A 22,242-nucleotide genomic window follows, 5' to 3' on the forward strand; every position below is an offset into this window, starting at 1 on the left:
TATTTCCCTTTGAGATTATTTTGGCGACAATAAAAATTCCCGAAAAAAACAATGACATTGGAGAGTTTCTCTGACTGTTCTGAATTAAAGAAGGGGAAGTTATCGTCACCATATATTACATCAATTTGTATATCTTCCTTTTTTCGTAACGTAAGTAAACAAAATGTATACAGTATATTTGTTGTAGTAATACAAGATTGAAAATGATATTGGCTCTATCTGTATCCGCTTCTATATAGATGTAACTCCGGCATGAATATAATATTCAGCTGGTAGGTGCGTTAGACTTAAAGACGTTCTATATCAAATTAGCAATAATGTGTATGTTGTATTCATTAAAAAAAATATGGACATAGTTCCCTTATTGAAATTACATGTTTTTCGCACATTTAGGTTAAAATAATAAGATATGAATTTTTTTTTATGATATTCATGATAGTTTTCAAATTATGCTAAATGAAGTTACATTAGATGATAGAACCGACAGTATCATGTCGTACAAGATTTGATGAAGAGTGAACCTAATCGAACTAGGAATACCTGCAATACAAAAACACGGTAAAATCATCATAGAATTTCTCAGGCTTTACTTCTGGGGATCCTGATTGACTCATACGTGTAATCATACTTCATTTATAATATTATATCTACATAAACCTCATTTTCAAAAGCGCACATACTTCAAATCTCACACACCATTACACACACCTTCACAAATATCAATTAAGCATTGTTTATTATCGTGATATATAACAATTATAAACATACATTTAGATAAAAACTCTTGTGTTAGTTAATACAGACATCTTATGCTCTTTACACATAAACTTACCGTTCGCATCGGCATTCCAAATTAAAGTGACTGACAAAAGCAAGAAAATCATCATGACGAAGATGTCTTTCCCATCGGGCTGAAAAAAAGATGTCGTACTCAGTAACAATCTCACTACCAATAAGCTCTTTCAACTGTCATATAATCAATGTTAGTCGCCGAAGTCAAACACCGCAGCACATTAAACACTTTCAGATTCTCGGTTACACAAAACCACCGTATTGTTTTTTTTCAAAAGCTGGGAAGTACACTCCCATGGCTTGGAAGGATCCACATATATGCGAACTCCAATTAGGTTAAGTGCATAATAAAGTGGACATATATGAAAAAAAAAATCAATTATACTTTAATGACTATGGAATTCAGTAGGGCGCAAAGCAAAACTTCATAAGATTGTGTAAAATCACACAAGTGAATGACACTTTCCAATACAAATTAGATGAAAAATATCCATATAATAAATGAAACTGCTATACAGACTTATTTCAAAACATTTTCTTCAGGTTGATAATGTCAATAGAACAGAAATTCTTATGACACAACCAGAAGAAGATTAGAGCGCGACGTTTCGATGACTACACGGTCAAATAGGACAAATGACCAGTGTGAAGCGTTCTAGCTCTGACGAGTTGATTTTATTGTAGCGTCAGAACAGACGTGTAAAAATTACGCTGAATCTTATTCACTGAGATCACAAGTGATAGGTGTCTTACACAACATATCAAACGGAGACATGTCATGATTTTAACGGTAGAAATCCTAAGTGACGAATATGAGAACAAAGTCGTGACAAAAAAACCATGAAAAACTGAAGAACAAACATATCCAAAGTACAAAAAGACGCCTGACAGCTATCTTCTCAAACCTAAAGCAAAACGTATGATCACTGAATCACAATATAGGCACCCGTATTCCAGTGCAGAAAACACAGCTAGAATATACTGCACATCCAATGTCTACAAAGAAAGGCATCCATTACGAGCTATAGGGGACTGTACAGATTATATTGGTTTCATTTACAATGTCAGTAGCAGAAAAGCCGTGGTGAGTGCCCAAATCTCGAAACTCCTTGCAGAAAGTATGTCCACGGTACTTATACAAAACGATCAGGAAGCACATTAGACACGGTGATCTGTCTATTTTCACTAGAATATGTGTTTACAACAATATACTTTGCCTTCCGAGAAAAAAACGAAAGGACAAGTAGTCATACGTTGTATCCAAGGCATATCAGAAAGCATTCAGCGGATTATCGGGGTTATGGCTTTGCAACTGCAATGAAACCTAACAAGACTCTCTGAATGATCATAGTCCATCCTCAGAATAAAACACTCTATGAGAAAGCGTGTACAAAATCTATTCTACTGATTGTTATAAGAACTGCTATTCTAAGGCGCTATAAAGTTGCTTCGTCAGTGATGCTAAGGGACAACTGAGGAAACCAATGGATAGATAGAGATTAAAATATTAGATGATGCGATAATTCAGACCTATAATTCAATATTTCGCAATCTTGATATGTAAAGATTTCAAAAGAACAGGTCAGGTGCACGTGTACACTCTGAACCGTACAATTATTCAAATGTAAAAATTCTCATTGCGAAAAGTCATTCAAATCTCGTTTTTAACGTTCTTACATGTAAACAAATAAAGAAAAGTAGTCTGCATTTCACATTGTGGAATCCTTCAATATCTAAATACACAAATTCGAAGTTAAGGATAACGTCATTGCAAAATTATGTTTTACATTCTCTCCTTTTTATTCTTTATAATGATCTGCTAATTTATGTCATGGCCAAGCCTCCATAAATATTTCGGCCATTGTCAGATGACCATCCAGAGCGACGGCAGCCGTATCTACCGAAAACAATGCATTATGTATATATATCTTACATGTTGTTGTATTGATCAGTCATTAGTAACGACCGTGAATGTATCATCAGTATGTCTTATTTTCATTTGGTAGCATTGATTTTTGTCGTGATAATGTTTTTAATAAACATTGATACCCAAAGTAGACTGTTATTACAACCAACTCTTACACGACTGTTGCTAGGGCTGATTAATAAGTTGTGAGCCTCATATATAAGGGTTTTACTTTTGGCGGACATTTTGCATTAGTTTTCAACCTAATCCCCTTCAGTATCTATACACTGTTCCGGCGGCGATGTTTAAGAGCCTCAATGCCACTTTTAAAGAAGTCCTTTTGTGACCGTTCAGAAAGTCTTCCACTGTATATATGACATCATCTGACCGAAAGTTGGTACCGAAAATAGCCTTTTTTCAATTTTGCTAATAAATGAAAGTCTGATGGAGAGAGATCAGGAGAATAAGGCGAATAATTAATCAATTCAAAACCACAATCGTTAATGACAGCCGCGGCCATGGCATACTTGTGAAAAGGGGCATTGTCCCGGTTGAAAAACACACCAAGGCGCTTGATTAGATATTTTCCTAAACTACCTAAAAAGAGATACATAATATGTACCATTGATTGTTTGTCCTTTTTGCAGATAATCTACTATCAGAATACCATTAGTATCCCAGAAAACCGATGCCATAACTTATCCAGATGATAAAACAGTCTTTGCCCTTTTTGGCGGAGGTGAACCAGGTAGTTCCATTGTTTAGACTGTTTTTTGGTCTCTGGGGTGAAATGATCACCCTACGTTTTATCCATTGGCACTAACATCTGCAAAATCTGCCAATAAAAGATTCATTTCTTAACCTTTGCTGGGAACCGTTTTCCTCATTAGCAATCAAGAACAAATTTTTGAAAATTACTTATATCGTGACACTAAAAGGTACCCCTATATCAATATCTCCAACACTTGATAAAAATAGGATCATGTATGAGTTATTATTTACAGAAAGATTTAATAAAACAAATAGTTTAGGATTATAAATACATCTGATTTTTTCTGCCATTGAAATAAATTGAGCTTGATACCCTTTGACCACTGTTTATCACCAATGTATGCACAATAACTTTTCGGTAACAATTTGCCTTGTAAATGTACGGCAATACATCATGTAACACAGGGTTAAAGTCAAATAGTCAATAGTGGTTTTATTGAAAGTTTGAATGTCCCGTAATTTTGCATCCTGTTTTAAACATTTCTTAGCATGAGAAATAGACTTCACAGTCCTGGATTACGCACTAAGAGATTTGTTGTACGCCCTGGACTCACACGCCGTCAAAATAAGGCTCGGCAGCATTGAGGAGTTGAATTGGCGACTGTCACAGCGGCGTCCTATTCTTTTTACGGATGATCCCAAGTTTCGCATGGACTTTGATGATGACAGGAGGCGTGTTTGGCAGGGAATGGGTAAGCTGTGTCATTGAGCATGAACATTTCGGTTGAGGCTCCATCATGGTTTGGACAGGGGTCAATTTTGGTGGTCGGACTGACTTACACCTTTGCAGGTGCTGTCGGCCCTGATATTGTTCTGATGGACGACGATATATAGCCACATAGAGCTAGACTTGTGAGTACCTTCAAACAGAAACTATTGAGCGTATTGACTGGCTTAGTTTTTCACTCGATCTTCACCTGATCGTGCATACGTAGACTATGTAACGCACCACCTATCGCCTCATTTTTTGGGCCAATGGAGAACACATTCACTATTGATAGTGTTCCTGAACTCATTTGAGCATTTTGAATTTTCAGCGCCATTGGGACTTTAACTTTGTTTTAGAGAGGTTGAACTTTTTATGTAATCATACACCTCACCTTTGAATGAAATTGATTCAAAGTTGGACGAAATATTTTTCTGACTGTTCCGCTTCACTTGTATTTCATATTCCAAAAGTCTTATACAAATAAATTTATCTTTAAAAAGTGATCCCTAACTTTTTGTGCCCAGTATGCAAAAATATTCGAGAATTCACTGTATAACAGATGAGTTATAATGATAAATTACTACATGTTTTTCATGCAGTGGCAGTCCTACTGTAGTACAGAAGCTTACGCATATTGATCAAGAAAGTATCTACAGTGCAAGTGGTAAATTATACTGTTTATTTATTTACACTAAAAATATTTTTACAAATAAGACCAGGACACTGAAGGGCGCTATTGCAGATTTAAGAAAATGTCCATATGTCTCATTTTCATGAGTCTTTCAAATTTATGATAATGTTTCCGATGATTTCACAGCCAGCGTCGAAAACCCATTGCTGATTCTCAAACTTAATAGCAAACAGAGTCAGCTTCATGGCTAGTGTTCAGTGTTTCTTATACAGCATCCACTCTTTTAGGCATAATCTCATAGGATCATATCATTACTAGATATATATCTCTTTCGTGACAAAACCTGAAATGGTAACAGAAATTTACAATTCTTGGGAATGCAAGGCATGCTGATCTGTCAGTTTGATTTATTTTGTTAGATTATGTCTGTATCGCTTAGACGGAAGAAAAAGGGTATATTGCAGACGCGGTGAGCGTTTCGTCGACGCATGCGTGGTTGAACGCGAAAGATTCGGCGGGGCTTCTGTAATGGTTTGGGGAGGCATCTCCCATGGAGTAAAATCCCCCTTAGTGGTCTTGGGTCCAAACTTCAATGCCGTTCGATACAGGTCTAATTTTCCAGCAAGACAATGCGTGACTGCATGCTGCCAGAGTCTGTCTTGAGTTTCTCAACGTTAAAAACCCCACCCCGAACTAACCATGCCCAGTTGATTGCAGCATTAACATAAGAATGGAAGAACCGTCCCTAAAGGCAAATTAATATTCTCACGAATTCAATACATAGGAGAATCCGTACAGGGATTCATGCAAGAGGTGCCCACACCAGGTACTGAAGTGTCATTTTGTTTTTCCACTTTGAGTAGCTACTGACAACACGAGTGACGTCACACAGACTTTTCTTCTAGACTTGTCCCTTCACATTGATATAAAAGTTTGCACAAATTCCCCAAAATATCATAGGCTATTGATTGCAAAATTAAACTGTTTTTTGTTGAGTATATATGTACAGCTATACATGTAGCCACAATGTACAAATGTACTTTACATTGTATATCAAGGGTCCACTTACATAACAGTTGTAATAAAGTGTTATACATGAAGCCGTCTCCTACGGCATATTCTCGTTTTGTGAATATTAACTTTGATGTTCCTGATGCTGTTGTTAACAGTCATGTTGTTCCGGTCCCCGGATTTTCGATCATCTAGATTTTTTTCAACATAACTTGTTAGTTTTATACTCTTTGCTTGTGATTTGTTGAGGAATACACAATTTACCAGATGATATTAAAGATGTAAGTTTATCGTACTATAACATTTCTACAGAAATAAGACTCAAATGTCCGGGAGCTTATATTGTTATTGCTACGAAAGATTTGAAAAGAAGCATCAAACAATATTCTTCCCATTCGACTGTTAATTATCGATCCTTCTCATGTAACAGCATGAACACTTTGTTATGAAAGTTACCACTAAGTATATCCATGATTTTAATTAACAGAACACATGCATACATTTGGCCCTCCACACTAACTTGCTGTATAGCTGCTATATTGACTTTGGATATTGGTTTGTATCATGATGTTTTTGATGTTGAAAGCCCCCAACCAACATTAATCCATTACAGCTATGCTTGATTTGTTTAAAAATTGGGATGATCTCAGTCGAAAAATAGCTGCTTTCGATCTTCACCCTAAAGGGCCTGCAATGACATAGTTCAGTCCTCTGACAGACCTGGATGCTTGGGACTGCCTCTTACATCGTTTCAAACAGCGCTTTCTGATTGGGGATTCGAATAGTCTAGCAATGCTTTTAGTCTGAGAATATTTCCAAACTTTTACTTCTTCCTGGTCAGCCAATTGAGTTCTATCATTGCCAAAAAGTTGAAAAAGGGGAGATAATTGGGAAGCCAAGTTTCGAGATTTTATCGAAGTTAACCAGTGGTCTTCCACCCGAACTGGCTTTTTTTGTTCGTGCAGGTTCACAACAGGATATAAATGCTACCTTGAACAAAAATGGGCAAACTTAAGGATATCGGGACCACAGTGAGGGTTCAGCGGAACCTCCCATCCTTCCTCCTGCATATCCGCCAACCTTTACTCAAGTCGCATCAAGAAATGCAAGAACCAACAAGGATTTATGTTTCCAACAACTTCAATTGCAAGTTAAAAAATTAGCACTCACATCCAACCAGAGTGTTCCTAGTAGTAGTAAAGGGAGTCCACTCTTCCACCAAAACAATTTTGACACATCATGTCAGCTTTCTTTACTCGCAAAATGACCATACAGCGTTGTTCTGTAAGTAGCTGCTGGAAAACTTCTCAACCCAAGGAATCCAATGGCACAGTTCCCGGGGACATTTAATTCAGATTACTCAGTGGACAATACAGATGATAATTGTGATAGTACTTCAGATGACTTGCAAGATATGAATACCAACGGCCCAATGGCGAAATTCCTGTTTATTGCAATCTCATTCATAAACAAAGGATTGCTGCTGTTGTTGACAGTGGTAGCACGGTTAATGTAATTTCAAAGGATTTGTAACACCAGATTCCAATCGATTTTAAATCTCTATTTCAAATCTGAGTGCAAATGATGAAATGGCATGTTTTTGTTCACTCCCGACACGGTTCACACCGACACATGCGCAATGGGTAAAATCGTGAATTCTGCTCATGCAATCACGGGTGTTGCTAATACAGTTTAGTTTTCGCCGAGATGATTCCTTTAAAAAGTTGTCTGTCCCAAAAAAAACATTCATTCGGGGAAATAGCGTGAATAATACTCATGAAACACGATGCCACAATTGCAGAAAAGAATAGATCTTGAAAGTTTGCAGGCGGGAATTGAAGCCAGGCGCTTGGGATGTCATGTTAGCACTATCACCAGGCTTGCTGGACGCTTCCAACATATAGGTTCAGTTTCTTATCGTCCCCGGACGGGGAGACAAAGGGTGACAACTCAGGCCCAAGATCTCTACATCCGGGTAACTCACCTTCGTGACCGGGCCCAGCCTACAACTAGAACAGAAACTGTCATCAGAATTAGAAGACGCCCATTGTCCGGCGCCGCCTACGTGAACATGGCATTAACTGCTGACGTCCTTACGTAGGGCCTATCCTCACGTCTTCAATGGGCAAATCATCATCGACCATGTCGTCTTGTTGACTGGCGACGAGTTCTTTTCTCAGATGAGTCTTGATTCCATTTTTCCCATGCTGATGGCCGATTGCGTGTGTGGCGTCGACGTAACGAACGTTACGCCGATTGTTGTGTCCTGCGGGATAACATATGGGATGGCGGCAGCGTGATGGTATGGAGAGCCTTCAGTTACCACAATCGGACACATCATCCTCGATATACCTGTCCATTCGTAGCTGATTTTCGTCCTTCGCCGCATATGGCTGTTCTGTGCTAAAAATTCACAGGTAAAGTTCAGTTCACAACACGCTGATGTATCTGAACAGACTGAAGATGGCATGTGTATGGGCACCTGCAACCAGAAGTTACTTTCATGAAAATGTCATTGTAATCGACAAGGTAAATCCTCAACGACTTCCTCCTCTTCCACACGCTCGAGACAGCGCCTCTTTCATCAAAAAAGTCTTCTATGTCGTGTTCTCTGTCCAAAGCGTATTTGTGCAGTACCTCAGCGGTTTCGTGATCCTAACTTTCTGAATGCTGGTGAAGCGTTGTCATCATGTGCATCTAATACCGATTCCACTCTGACAGTGAAACGCAGACTTGTTCTTTAAGTTGATTCTCATACATTGACATAGTGTTACAGAGCACTATAAAGAACATAACATACATCTATAAGTATAGTACTTAACGATTGTTTAAGTTTTGCCCTCTTTTTGCATCCTTACAAGAAAATGGTATATACAGTCGAACCTCTATTTTCTATCAATTACAAAACAAGCTATCAGCTTCTTTTGATCAAAATTTATATTAATCGACCTCTCTTTTACACAGAAGACTTTCGTGCGCTAGATTTATCGGGTCTTTTGCTTTTCTTATCACCAGAAAAGAAAACTTTATCAAGATTTGAATACTTCTGATTAGAAGAACGGGTGCTGGAACAGTAACAATGGATTTTCAAGTGGTAGCGTGACACTAAGTATGATCCAGTTCAAGAAATAATGACTGTGTTTAGGAAGTTTAGGTTTAATCAGATCAAACATACAACGCTGGAAGTGATAATTAGATTAATATTGGGGACGCAAAATGGTAACGCAGTCACCTTACACTTATGTGCCTTGGGTTCGATTCCCGGAACAGACAGAGGTGCGCTTTTATGCGGGCCAAAAAGAGTGATTGATTTAACTTTGTAAAACCTGTTTCGAATTAGTTTTAAAATGATAAATGTTTAATTCTTTCTTTTAATTTCAAATGATAAGTTGATGTTAACGGTTGGACGGACGCCATAAAAAATTACCCGTCCTTCGATAAAGAATATGAATCTACACATCGTCCCACATTAGACGCCTCATGTGGTAATGCAGTGGAATACAGCGGGGCGATCTTCTTTCAATTCTACAAAGGCATTGTGAGTGTGATCGACCCGATCACTGAATGTATTTGTAATACAAATATATCTACATCTGTTGTAGACTACTAATGTGTCTGACGGTGTGGCGTTGTTGGTAGCGATCGATTTCACTTGTGTTAATGGGATGTAAACAAAACGGAAGCCAATGTTTGTATGTAGCTCTTTGTTAGGAGTCACATCGTACAGAACTTGTTTCAATGGCGTATTAACACAATCAGTATAGCACAATATAATCAAACTCCTATGTGATATAAAGTATAAAGTTTACTCTGAAAAGCAGGAAAACGACAACAAATATTGGTCTGCTCGGGACACACCAATAGAAAAAGTTGACAGGAAATTGATCGAAAGTTAAGCATGTCGTTTTGCTCGTTCAAATACGATAGTTTATTGACAATCGTGTTATGTCTATCGGTTAGTGTTTCCTAACATAATATCCATAGCATAAAATCAAACACGTTAAAAAAGAAACGCCCAGGAACATATCACATCTGTATAATCCGTACAAAAGGAACGCCAGGGAACATATCACATCTATATAATTCGTACATAAGGAACGCCCGGGAACATATCACATCTGTATAATCCGTACAAAAGGAACGCCAGGGAACATATCACATCTATATAATCCGTACATAAGGAACGCCCGGGAACATATCACATCTATATAATTTGTACATAAGGAACGTCCGGGAACATATCACATCTGTATAATCCGTACATAAGGAACGCCAGGGAACATATCACATCTATATAATTCGTACATAAGGAACGCCCGGGAACATATCACATCTGTATAATCCGTACATAAGGAACGCACGGGAACTCATCACATCTATATAATCCGTACATAAGGAACGCCCGGGAACATATCACATCTGTATAATCCGTACATAAGGAACGCACGGGAACTCATCACATCTATATAATCCGTACATAAGGAACGCCCGGGAACATATCACATCTATATAATCCGTACATAAGGAACCCCCGGGAACTCATCACATCTATATAATCCGTACATAAGGAATGCCCGGGAACATATCACATCTATATAATCCGTACATAAGGAACGCCCGGGAACCTATCACATCTATATGATCCGTACATAAGGAACGTCAGGTATTTATGATTCTCAAATATAAACAAGTTGTCAAAAATGAGATTAAAATAACCAAATGGATTGTTACTGTGAATGGGGACTGGATATATCTAGGAAATAAATCTAGATATTGCAGAAGTGTCCATAAACAGAACAGATACAAGCCAGGACGTCGCCTTACTGTCTTCAAACACCTCATTTATTCATTATTTTCTGTTGTCAATAAGATCCTAACAGGGCACAACTGATATTGTTATACGATATTTTTAGCAGTTTGATTCATAAATTACATATTTATCAATTTGACAGACAAACGATGTTCAAAGTTTCTTTTTCAAACTTTAAGTTGGAAAACTTGACGTTTTACCAATCTTAAGTTGCCATGCTCCCTCGTTGTATCTGTTGTATATCGTATATTTGACAAAGTCCTTGTACCCACAACAGACGGTTCATGTGATGTCAGCTACTGAGTTACAAATGTATACAGATCCGGCCTGCATCACCTTTAAGTCTTTGTTATCGTAAATAGGTCCTTTGGACAGAAATAAAAACAATTATTATGATCGACTGACGTATAGGTAAATCCTTCAGTAGGTGAGAACTTATATAGGCTTTAGCTGTAGTTCAACTTCTTTTCATTGAATGAAAAATAATGAAATTAGATATTATACAATAAGCATGTTTTTGTTTTAAGATATACGATATATTTACACCCGTGTTTGAGTCGTTCCAACAATTTATCGAAGGAGTGACTGCTGTGGATGCTGGAGAGACAATTTATATTTTTTAGTTTATGCCATTTCGGCACAACAACCCACCTGTTCTCTAGATCTGGCCATTGTTTCGTTTATTATTGATCATTTTTCTCGTTTATTTTTCTCTCTCTCTCTCTCTTTCGCAATTGTTTATCTTGTTTTGGAAATTTTCCACGACGGTTAAACTCTTCTGTTTGCTCAAAATTTCGATTTCAAAACCCACTTATAACGCTATCTAAAGCAATTTTCAACGTCAAGACTTGCTTAAGAATGTTCTACAGTTGCTGATCAGAACTTTCAACAACAGCTGCCGCAGCGTTAAACAACCATATAAAAATGAGAAGTTTTACCACCATCTCCTACTTGGACAAAGTGAGCAGTGCAATGAGCTAGACCTAAAATGATAAATTACATTCTTTGTGGGCGGTTTCATTTTGTCAATTTCTAATCTTCGTTAATCAAACTTAACAACAAATCAGATTTTTATCATTTCAACAGAATTACAGAAACCACATATGGATAAGATAAAGTATTAAAAAGCGCTATTTTAATATCTATGAATTTATTGTTTTTTAACGAGTTTTATCAGTGACAAAATAAAGTTTTGATCTCTCGTGAACTTAAGTTAATCAATTATTAAGTCGTATGCTCTGTATATAAGACTTTGTAATAACAACGTGCTTAGATAAATCAAAGTAAGTTGTTCATTATTTTTTTTGTTCTCAAGAACTCAAAGCTACCTCATTCCAGAAATTTGGTTTAAAAGCCGTGATACCTGTTCCGGCTTTTCGGCAGGCTTTTTCGAGTCAGACAGCTCTTCAAATCAGTCCACTAAACAATTCATCAAGGGGTATCCCAGATAAGTAAAGATTTCGTTAGATGATGTTTTATGAAAAAATGTCCATTAAGTATCTACTTATGTTGTCATTGAAATCGATTTCCGATCGGCCTTAATTGCGCCACAACATAATTATGGAGAATTAGATTCGGTCCCTATTATGTAGCTACACACGATTTTCGTTCATTTCAATATCTGTTGGCGGTAGATGCAAAAAGCATATGTTGGTTTACATAAATAAAAAAAATAATGAGAAATTTGCCTTTTTTACCAGTTTACAGTGTACCTTTTGCTTGGATCAGATATCGTGAGTCTAGTTGCGTGTTGAAAATGGTTATATTGGTCAGGAGTCCGTCCGTCTGTACTGACCATAGGAAATATATTTGATGCTGAGTACTTTGAAAAATCAATGGAAAATGATTCTAGAAACGTACAAAACAGTCAGAATTTGATTTGATAATGATTTGCCCGAGATTTCCTTTAAAACGCCAGTTTGTGGCCGTTATACATAAAAGAAAGGTTTTTCATAAATTACAGGTGTATGTTTGAAATGATAATGAGTCGACACGGATATATACACTGTTTTGAAAATCTTCATCAGTTCTTCTGTGTCACGTTTGGCAATGTGGCGTTGAAATCCACGTGCTAAATAAAATTGTGTACAACTTCTCATTTACCAGGAAAGAAGACATATCAAACACGGCAAACTTTATTTTAGGATTTCTAATTATCGCATAATGCAGTTGAGATGACAATATCAACATCACAGTAGAGCTGTGATCTGCTGCTGTGACTCGTGTCTCAGTGCAAATCCAAAAAGTGAAGATCTCATAAATATGCTAATAGATTATTTCCCGTCATACTTGCTGCTTGATATCAGAAGAAACTCTCCTCATGCTTTGTCTGCTTCTTCTCCCATGAGCCTCTTTCTGATATTGTTCTCGCTCCCGTTCACGCTCCAAAGCCTCGTTCTGACGTAATTCCCGCAGTTCCTGCCAGATATCGTGATCTGAGACGTCACTGTGCGCATGAATACCCGGATCAATACCTAAATCGCGGACCATATGCTCGAGTCGGTCTATGTTGGACTTTGACAACCTCAGGTAACCGCACTGCAGCATCTCCATGGGATCAAATTCAACAACGTGCTCGCCACTTAGCGCCTGTAAAATCTCCTCCAGGAACTGAAGTCGGCGGCGTTGCTGTCGGTTCTCAGCAGTATGTAGACCATAGTCGCCTTCCCTCTGTTTTCTGTTGATATAGGAGATGTGATTTATTTTTAGTACTACTTCAACTTTTTGTATATCTTCTTTTTGTAAAAATATACCAGTGGATGAAAAGCCATTGAACAAAAACTGTACTTGGCGTTTAAAGTATTGCGCAGTATCATGAGGCAGAAGAAAGTTATTTTAAAATGAATCACTGGACTCATTAGAAGCTAAATGCGACCATCAATATCTAAACATTTTACATATATGATTTATGATGCAAGGGTTTTTGAAAACTACCGTAATTCTAAGCTGTATTCTGTACACTTGTATCAACTTAATTGGTCGCTTGTTTTGCCGCTGACAAGCGCCCTTCAGCATTACCTTGTATTGTACTGGCGAGCATCCTTTAACATGGTCTCTAGTTCCTGTAGAGATGACAGGTCCATCTGTTTTGCATCTGGGAATTTAGTGTCGTCCTGAAACGAATCATGCCAAAAGACAACTTGAATAAAATCATTAAATGGCATTCTCTTTGTTTCGAGATGTATTGTGATATGATAATAGTTTGTTTACAGTCAGTCGAAGACACGTTAAGTATGAAATATACACATCTGATTCTGAAATAACAAACGTCAACATTTCCGTAAATCCGTAAATCAAAAGATCAGTGTGCAAATACAGTGTGTGCACATTGTTTCATAGATAAATCCAACGCATGGTCCGATTTTCATATTTGCAAGTTACCTTCCAGTTTGGTATGGAGCGCCTATGAACATCTTGGACTTGGGTAAAGGCAGATTCGTGTGCAGAAGCTACCGTCTGTATTGCCATATCGTACAGTGACGTCAGTTCCTCTGTTTCGTTCACGTGATCATGGTGATCAATGTACTGGTGGCTCCCTCTCGCCAACGAGTCGTTACTTTTGTGCTGTTGCCGATCTAGGCGTTTTTGACTCCCTCTAAAGTCATGTCTATCCTGGTCATGTAGACTGACACGCCTCTCTGAGCTTTGGCGGTTTTTATCGAGTGCATGTTTGCTACCTAGAGCCTCGCTTTGACTGTTGACTCGGTCATCTTGAAATAATACAACCTGGTCCTCTGCCGGACTACTTGTCATATCCGTCACAATAATCATCGGCACTAAAAAAGTTTACAATGAATAAGTGTACAAAAAGAAATTAAATCTTGGCCTTAATAAAGAGGTCATAGATTAAACATGACCAATATTTACAGGAGAATAAAAATATTTCTACAAACTGATTCAATATTAATGCTAAATATTATACATTTGCAACAGTCCCTTCTGAGTTGTAAGTCGTTGAGAAACCACATTAATATTTTAAGCAGTCGTTGACAGACAGACAGGCGGACGTAAAACGGTATTCAGTGACCTCTTTCTCAGCGAAGCGTGTCGATCACAATTGTCTTCACACTTATTCACCGTTTTATAATGCTTCGTCTTAAAACATCTTTTTACTAAACATTCTGACTCAATGTTGATGTGAAACTTCATACTTAAAGCAAGATTCAGAAGACACATATTCACTCCGAAATGTTTTCTCAAATTTGATATAAGATGTCACTAATCTTTAAGTAGCGCTTGTTACAGCTTTGTCTCCATGAAATGAAAAACATAACTTACTTGTACTGTGTTTTTTCTTCCCTTTTTCGCTCAACTGTTGCTTTTCTTTTCGGGGGTAGACATGCCCTAGAAATGAGAAAAAAAAAAACATCTAAAAAACTACAATGAGTTTACCACGTTGTGTGATGTTCCTTATTTTCATCTGAGTACCTGGAATTTATTTCCGTGCCATATGTGAACGTGTCTTTCATGACAATAAAATTTCTATTTCCGAGCTGTCAGATATTTGATACAAATAGAAAATTGAATGAAATTGAAACTTTCTTTGCTTTTACTTCTAACTCTCTAGATGTCGCTCGAATGTAATAAAAAGTAAAAATATTTTTTTGAGGAAAACAAACCTGCAGGCATAGATTTTCTCCGCTCTTTGGTTAAGTGGTGCTTGTCTTCTGAAATGTCGAAATAGCGAAAATAATTGACTGATTGTGCCATATCGTGACATAGATAATCTATAATAAAAACGACACCTCTACTTACTCGTATGTTTTCGTAAAGCGGTCAACAGTCCATTTGGACCGGTGAACAAAACAGTTAAACTTTTGACATTTCTTTCTCTATATAAATATATAGGAACTGATTCTACAGGGTATAACAATGTTGTATGTTTCATTTGAATATATAAAACTATTGAATAGGTAGTTCAACAGACAATAAACTGTTATAGTCATGAGTGCCCTTTTTTAAAACCTGCGCATTGCTTGATGTATATGTTGTCCATTGCAAACTGCCTAATACGTACAGTAGACAGAACGTTGTCATTTTAGGAATGTCATAGTTTGATCAAAAACCTTTTATCAGATTTACCATGTTTATGAATCTTCGGAAATTTCGTCACTGAGTCTTTCGGAACCCCTTGGAGTGAATTTTGGGATGCTTGTGCTAGGGCTTCAGATTCTATTTTCAGCTGTCGGTGGCTTCTCGGCTGATTCAGAAGTGCCTCGTTTGAATGGAAACTACTTTTGTCTGCTATCTTTGGCAAGTAAGAGGAAAAACTGTTGATAGAAGATAATATCACAATTATTGCAACAAGTCTGTCAATCGTCCGAAACTATTAAAGAACTGTTTGCAACAAACACGGTCCAATAATATTGATTTGTTCTGTCAGTGGTTCTGATCATGCAAGGTCTGTGGTTTAGGAAGAGTTCGATATTATGTACTCTTCCAAAGCCAAAAACATCAATGACGTCATCAAAACCCACCCATCAGTCCAAATACGTGCTCTTCCAGTGGATAAGTATATCTGTCTATGCAACACCAACCCCGCCCCCTACACATGTTATCATGGAAGAACATTATGAAATTGCATCGTACCTGCTTCTTCGTATCATCTGTTCATTATGACTGTCATATTCCGAAAATCTCCTTTTTCCTCTATACTGAAAAACAACAAACCGTGATACATATCAAAATTACACAGTGTAAAGTACTTAAACGACAAAGGGAGATATCTGATTGGATAGAATATACAGGGTAAACTTTATGTTAAGGACGTATACATTCATGTCGAGTGATCTTCAAAAAATAGGGTTGACAACCGGATCACCTACAAACATCGTCAGGAAACAAAACCGGAACTAAATCAACACAAAAGCTTTTTGTTTTGTTTTTTTTTTTGTTTTTTTTTTGTTTTTTCTTTTGTTTTTTGTTGTTTTTTTAACAAAATGAAAAATAATAGGGACGGTAGCAAAAATAGTGAGGGTTGTGAAACACTTCTTTGACCTGTCGTTTTCAATCTGTCGTGTTCTATATACCACGTACAAACATATTAGTGACAGCTATTCTATATACCACGTACAAACATATTAGTGACAGCTATTCTATATACCACGTACAAACATATTGGTGATAGCTATTCTATATACCGCGTACAAACATATTGGTGATAGCTATTCTATATACCACGTACAAACATATTGGTGATAGCTATTCTATATACCACGTACAAACATATTGGTGATAGCTATTCTATATACCACGTACAAATATATTGGTGATAGCTATTCTACATACCACGTACAAACATATTGGTGATAGAAATTCTACATACCACGTACAAACATATTGGTGATAGCTATTCTATATACCACGTACAAATATATTGGTGATAGAAATTCTACATACCACGTACAAACATATTGGTGATAGCTATTCTATATACCACGTACAAACATATTGGTGATAGCTATTCTATATACCACGTACAAACATATTGGTGATAGCTATTCTATATACCACGTACAAACATATTGGTGATAGCTATTCTATATACCACGTACAAACATATTGGTGAGAGCTATTCTAGATATCATGTACAAATATATTGGTGATAGAAATTCTACATACCACGTACAAACATATTGGTGATAGCTATTCTATATACCACGTACAAACATATTGGTGATAGCTATTCTATATACCACGTACAAACATATTGGTGAGAGCTATTCTAGATATCATGTACAAATATATTGGTGATAGAAATTCTACATACCACGTACAAACATATTGGTGATAGCTATTCTACATACCACGTACAAACATATTGGTGATAGCTATTCTACATACCACGTACAAACATATTGATGATAGCTATTCTACATACCACGTACAAACATATTGGTGAGAGCTATTCTACATACCACGTACAAACATATTGGTGAGAGCTATTCTACATACCACGTACAAACATATTGGTGAGAGCTATTCTAGATATCATGTACGAAGATAGGGTTGAAGGCCGTCCTAGATGTATTGAGGATGAACGCACATCCTTATATATTGAACTCTCAGTTTGGACTTTTAATACTTGTTTGTATAGAAAGTGATGGAGATAGGAATGCTTATGTATGTTTATCTAATATATTCTATATTCCAATCTTTTTACCTGCTCCTTCATTTCATTTTCCAATGAGAATCTTGCCTTGTCCTTCTGCAAACGTTCCAGTTGTCTCCTCATCGTTTCCTCCTCCTGGCTACAATGTATTTAAATGTTAGTTTATTCAAAATGAACGAAGCCAATGAGTTTCTTTTTCATTGATATATCAACTGAAAAGCATATTTCTGAAAGTTGACTGATCAGATTCATTCGTCAAATTTATCAACTTTATGAATTTAACAATAAACAATGTATTTACTAATATGATACAAAAGAGTAGTCATATTTAAGTATTTATAGATATTAAAAAGTTATACAGGACTTGGCATTATATTATGATCAATATGAATGCTTGTATTCTAAAGATATAAAAGTTTTAGTTGATATGAAAGTTAAGAAGTAAAATGAGAACTGGTTCCGATATTAATTCTGTGATGGAGCCCTGGTTCTAGTGTTGTTTACATTCTGTGATGGAGCCCTGGTTCTAGTGTTGTTTACATTCTGTGATGGAGCTCGGGTTCTAGTGTTGTTTACATTCTGTGATGGAGCTCGGGTTCTGGTGTTGTTTACATTCTGTGATGGAGCTCGGGTTCTGGTGTTGTTTACATTCTGTGATGGAGCCTGGGTTCTGGTGTCGTTTCCTTTCTGTGATGGAGCCCTGGTTCTAGTGTTGTTTACATTCTGTGATGGAGCTCGGGTTCTAGTGTTGTTTACATTCTGTGATGGAGCCCTGGTTCTAGTGTTGTTTACATTCTGTGATGGAGCTCGGGTTCTAGTGTTGTTTACATTCTGTCATGGAGCCCTGGTTCTAGTGTTGTTTACATTCTGTGATGGAGCTCGGGTTCTGTATTTGTTTACATTCTGTGATGGAGCTCGGGTTCTGATGTTGTTTACATTCTGTGATGGAGCTCGGGTTCTAGTGTTGTTTAAATTCTGTGATGGAGCTCGGGTTCTGGTGTTGTATACATTCTGTGATTGAGCTCGGGTTCTAGTGTGGTTTACATTCTGTGATGGAGCTCGGGTTCTACTGTTGTTTACATTCTGTGATGGAGCTCGGGTTCTGGTATTGTTTACATTCTGTGATGGAGCTCGGGTTCTGGTATTGTTTACATTCTGTGATGGAGCCTGGGTTCTGGTGTTGTTTACATTCTGTGATGGAGCTCGGTTTCTAGTGTTGTTTACATTCTGTGATGGAGCTTGGGTTCTAGTGTTGTTTACATTCTGTGATGGAGCTCGGGTTTTAGTGCTGTTTACATTCTGTAATGGAGCTCGTGTTCTTGTATTGTTTAAATTCTGTGATGGAGCCTGGATTCTGGTGTTGTTTACATTCTGTGATGGAACCCTGGTTCTAGTGTTGTTTACATTCTGTGATGGAGCTCGGGTTCTGGTGTTGTTTACATTCTGTGATGGAGCTCGGGTTCTAGTGTGGTTTACATTCTGTGATGGAGCTCGGGTTCTGATGTTGTTTACATTCTGTGATGGAGCTCGGGTTCTACTGTTGTTTACATTCTGTGATGGAGCTCGGGTTGTGGTGTTGTTTACATTCTGTGATGGAGCTCGGGTTCTGGTGTTGTTTACATTCTGTGATGGAGCTCGGGTTCTAGTGTGGTTTACATTCTGTAATGGAGCTTGGGTTCTGTTGTTTTTTTACATTCTGTGATGGAGCTCGGGTTCTGGTGTTGTTTACATTCTGTGATGGAGCTCGGATTCTGTTGTTTTTTTACATTCTGTTATGGAGCTCGGGTTCTGGTGTTGTTTACATTCTGTGATGGAGCTCGGGTTCTGTATTTGTTTACATTCTGTGATGGAGCTCGGGTTCTGGTGTTGTTTACATTCTGTGATGGAGCTCGGGTTGTGGTGTTGTTTACATTCTCTGATGGAGCTCGGGTTCTGTATTTGTTTACATTCTGTGATGGAGCTCGGGTTCTGGTGTTGTTTACATTCTGTGATGGAGCTCGGGTTCTAGTGTGGTTTACATGCTGTGATGGAGCTCGGGTTGTGGTGTTGTTTACATTCTGTGATGGAGCTCGGGTTCTGGTGTTGTTTACATTCTGTGATGGAGCTCGGGTTTTAGTGTTGTTTACATTCTGTGATGGAGCTCGGGTTCTAGTGTGGTTTACATTCTGTGATGGAGCTCGGGTTCTAGTGTGGTTTACATTCTGTGATGGAGCTCGGGTTGTGGTGTTGTTTACATTCTGTGATGGAGCTCGGGTTCTGGTATTGTTTACATTCTGTGATGGAGCCTGGGTTCTGGTGTTGTTTACATTCTGTGATGGAGCTCTGGTTCTGGTGTTGTATACATTCTGTGATGGAGCTCGGGTTCTAGTGTGGTTTACATTCTGTGATGGAGCTCGGGTTCTGGTGTTGTTTACATTCTGTGATGGAGCTCGGGTTCTGTTGTTTTTTTACATTCTGTGATGGAGCTCGGGTTCTAGTGTGGTTTACATTCTGTGATGGAGCCTGGGTTCTGGTGTTGTTTACATTCTGTGATGGAGCTCGGGTTCTAGTGTGGTTTACATTCTGTGATGGAGCTCGGGTTCTGATGTTGTTTACATTCTGTGATGGAGCTCGGGTTCTAGTGTGGTTTACATTCTGTGATGGAGCTCGGGTTCTGTTGTTTTTTTACATTCTGTGATGGAGCTCGGGTTCTGGTGTTGTTTACATTCTGTGATGGAGCTCGGGTTCTAGTGTGGTTTACATTCTGTGATGGAGCCTGGGTTGTGGTGTTGTTTACATTCTCTGATGGAGCTCGAGTTCTGTATTTGTTTACATTCTGTGATGGAGCTCGGGTTCTGGTGTTGTTTACATTCTGTGATGGAGCTCGGGTTGTGGTGTTGTTTACATTCTGTGATGGAGCTCGAGTTCTGTATTTGTTTACATTCTGTGATGGAGCTCGTGTTGTGGTGTTGTTTACATTCTGTGATGGAGCTCGGGTTCTAGTGTAGTTTACATTCTGTGATGGAGCTCGGGTTCTGGTGTTGTTTACATTCTGTGATGGAGCTCGGGTTCTAGTGTTGTTTACATTCTGTGATGGAGCCTGGGTTCTGGTGTTGTTTACATTCTGTGATGGAGCTCGGGTTCTAGTGTGGTTTACATTCTGTGATGGAGCTCGGGTTCTGATGTTGTTTACATTCTGTGATGGAGCTCGGGTTGTGGTGTTGTTTACATTCTGTGATGGAGCTCGGGTTGTGGTGTTGTTTACATTCTCTGATGGAGCTCGTGTTGTGGTGTTGTTTACATTCTGTAATCTCGCTCGAGTTCCCCCGCCATTTCCCCCGCCAAAACAGAAATATATGGAATGTATAACAAAGACCTATACTTATCTACTTACCTTAGGGTTTTCTCGTTGACTGTTTGCCATTTATCTAAAAATCGGGTTTGTTTCGAAAGTTCCGCCTGACAAGCATCTCTCAATGCCTTGTGACGAAGTCTTTTCGAGTCCATTTTTGTAAGATCTAGCAACTATGTTTACCGTTGACATATCGCCATGTTGTTTCCAGCCACAACATGACGTCAGGTTCTATGACGTCACATTACAAAGGGAGACAATAAACATGCCTCGAGTGTCCGCGAGGAAACCATATTTTCTATGACTTTAACAGAGTAACTATTAATCTTCTACCACTGATATGTCATTAGTAAAGTACATTATAAATGTATCAACATGCCAAAGTACACTTACACTTAATACCCATAATATTTCGGTGGTTTAATGGATAAACATTTCCGGTCCTGGTTTTATAGAGTTTTAAAAAAATTTCATATCTTTTATCTATTTTTTTATTCGATCATGTGGGTTTTCTTGGGAAGTCATGTTTCCTCTCGCGCGCTTCCATTCGATCAAACAAGCGTGATTAAGGGAAGTTATACTTATGATATGACGACGTGGTCTTGCTAGCCGGTGGACATCACATAGAACAAGGTATATAGCCGCCCGTCAAATGTCACCCATTGAAATTTGGCGTAAATGTTCGTTTCTCAGCTTCCTGAACACAAACTGTCAAGGGTAGGGAACATCAAACCCCACACATCGTACAGTCACTTGATATTACGAAGACATAACACTCACGCGCCTGGCCAATCAGGACCCGATTTTCCAAAAACTTTTACAGTGTAACGGAAACCGAGACAATAAAAGGGAAATAACTCTTAGTGTTTTAAAGGTTATGATTTTTACGAAAAAAAAAATGTATATATTGAGCTTGAACAATTAACACTGCAAATTGTCTAGCCATAAGATACACTGTGGACTCTAAACGTTCTTGGCAACTGTCAAATTATTTCTACTTTCTGTATGGAGACACTGGAAAAGATACTTCAAATAAGATTCCTCTGTATTCATATTAGATAGGAAAGTTTTATGAAAAACCTCTCCTCCATAATATTGTAGTTGTACAAGAATATGATCTAGTTCAAGTGATTAGATAGGAAGTGTCCTAGTTTATGCGACCAAGGGTCA

General features: G+C 37.9%; 1 protein-coding gene across 1 annotated transcript; it reads right to left on the reverse strand.

Annotated features, from left to right (window-relative positions):
• Positions 1-7,996: 7,996 nt before the first annotated feature.
• On the reverse strand, positions 7,997-21,227 carry LOC132560032 (uncharacterized). Its single transcript, XM_060224691.1, has 10 exons — positions 21,115-21,227; positions 17,793-17,880; positions 16,220-16,284; positions 15,713-15,900; positions 15,250-15,294; positions 14,909-14,974; positions 14,012-14,406; positions 13,649-13,743; positions 12,920-13,307; positions 7,997-8,302 (listed from the first exon to the last, which is right to left on the reverse strand). The coding sequence occupies exons 1-10, from the start codon at positions 21,225-21,227 to the stop codon at positions 7,997-7,999; spliced, it is 1,749 nt and encodes a 582-aa protein (XP_060080674.1).
• Between the last annotated feature and the right edge of the window lie 1,015 nt (positions 21,228-22,242).

The sequence above is a fragment of the Ylistrum balloti genome, unplaced genomic scaffold, assembly GCF_031769215.1.
Source record: "Ylistrum balloti isolate Yb309-2 unplaced genomic scaffold, AGI_CSIRO_Ybal_v1 Utg371002, whole genome shotgun sequence".
Classification (NCBI taxonomy): Eukaryota; Metazoa; Mollusca; class Bivalvia; order Pectinida; family Pectinidae; genus Ylistrum; species Ylistrum balloti.

Bases quoted from the DNA above. Each gene is read 5' to 3' on its own strand.
- LOC132560032 (XM_060224691.1), bottom strand. From the start codon at position 21,227: ATGGACTCGAAAAGACTTCGTCACAAGGCATTGAGAGATGCTTGTCAG. The intron at 14,407-14,908 runs GTAAGTTATGTT...AAACTTTTTTAG, and splicing joins GAAGAAAAAACACAGTACAA to TGCCGATGATTATTGTGACG. The intron at 8,303-12,919 runs GTATGACGGGAA...TTCTGGTTGCAG, and splicing joins CTTCTGATATCAAGCAGCAA to GTGCCCATACACATGCCATC.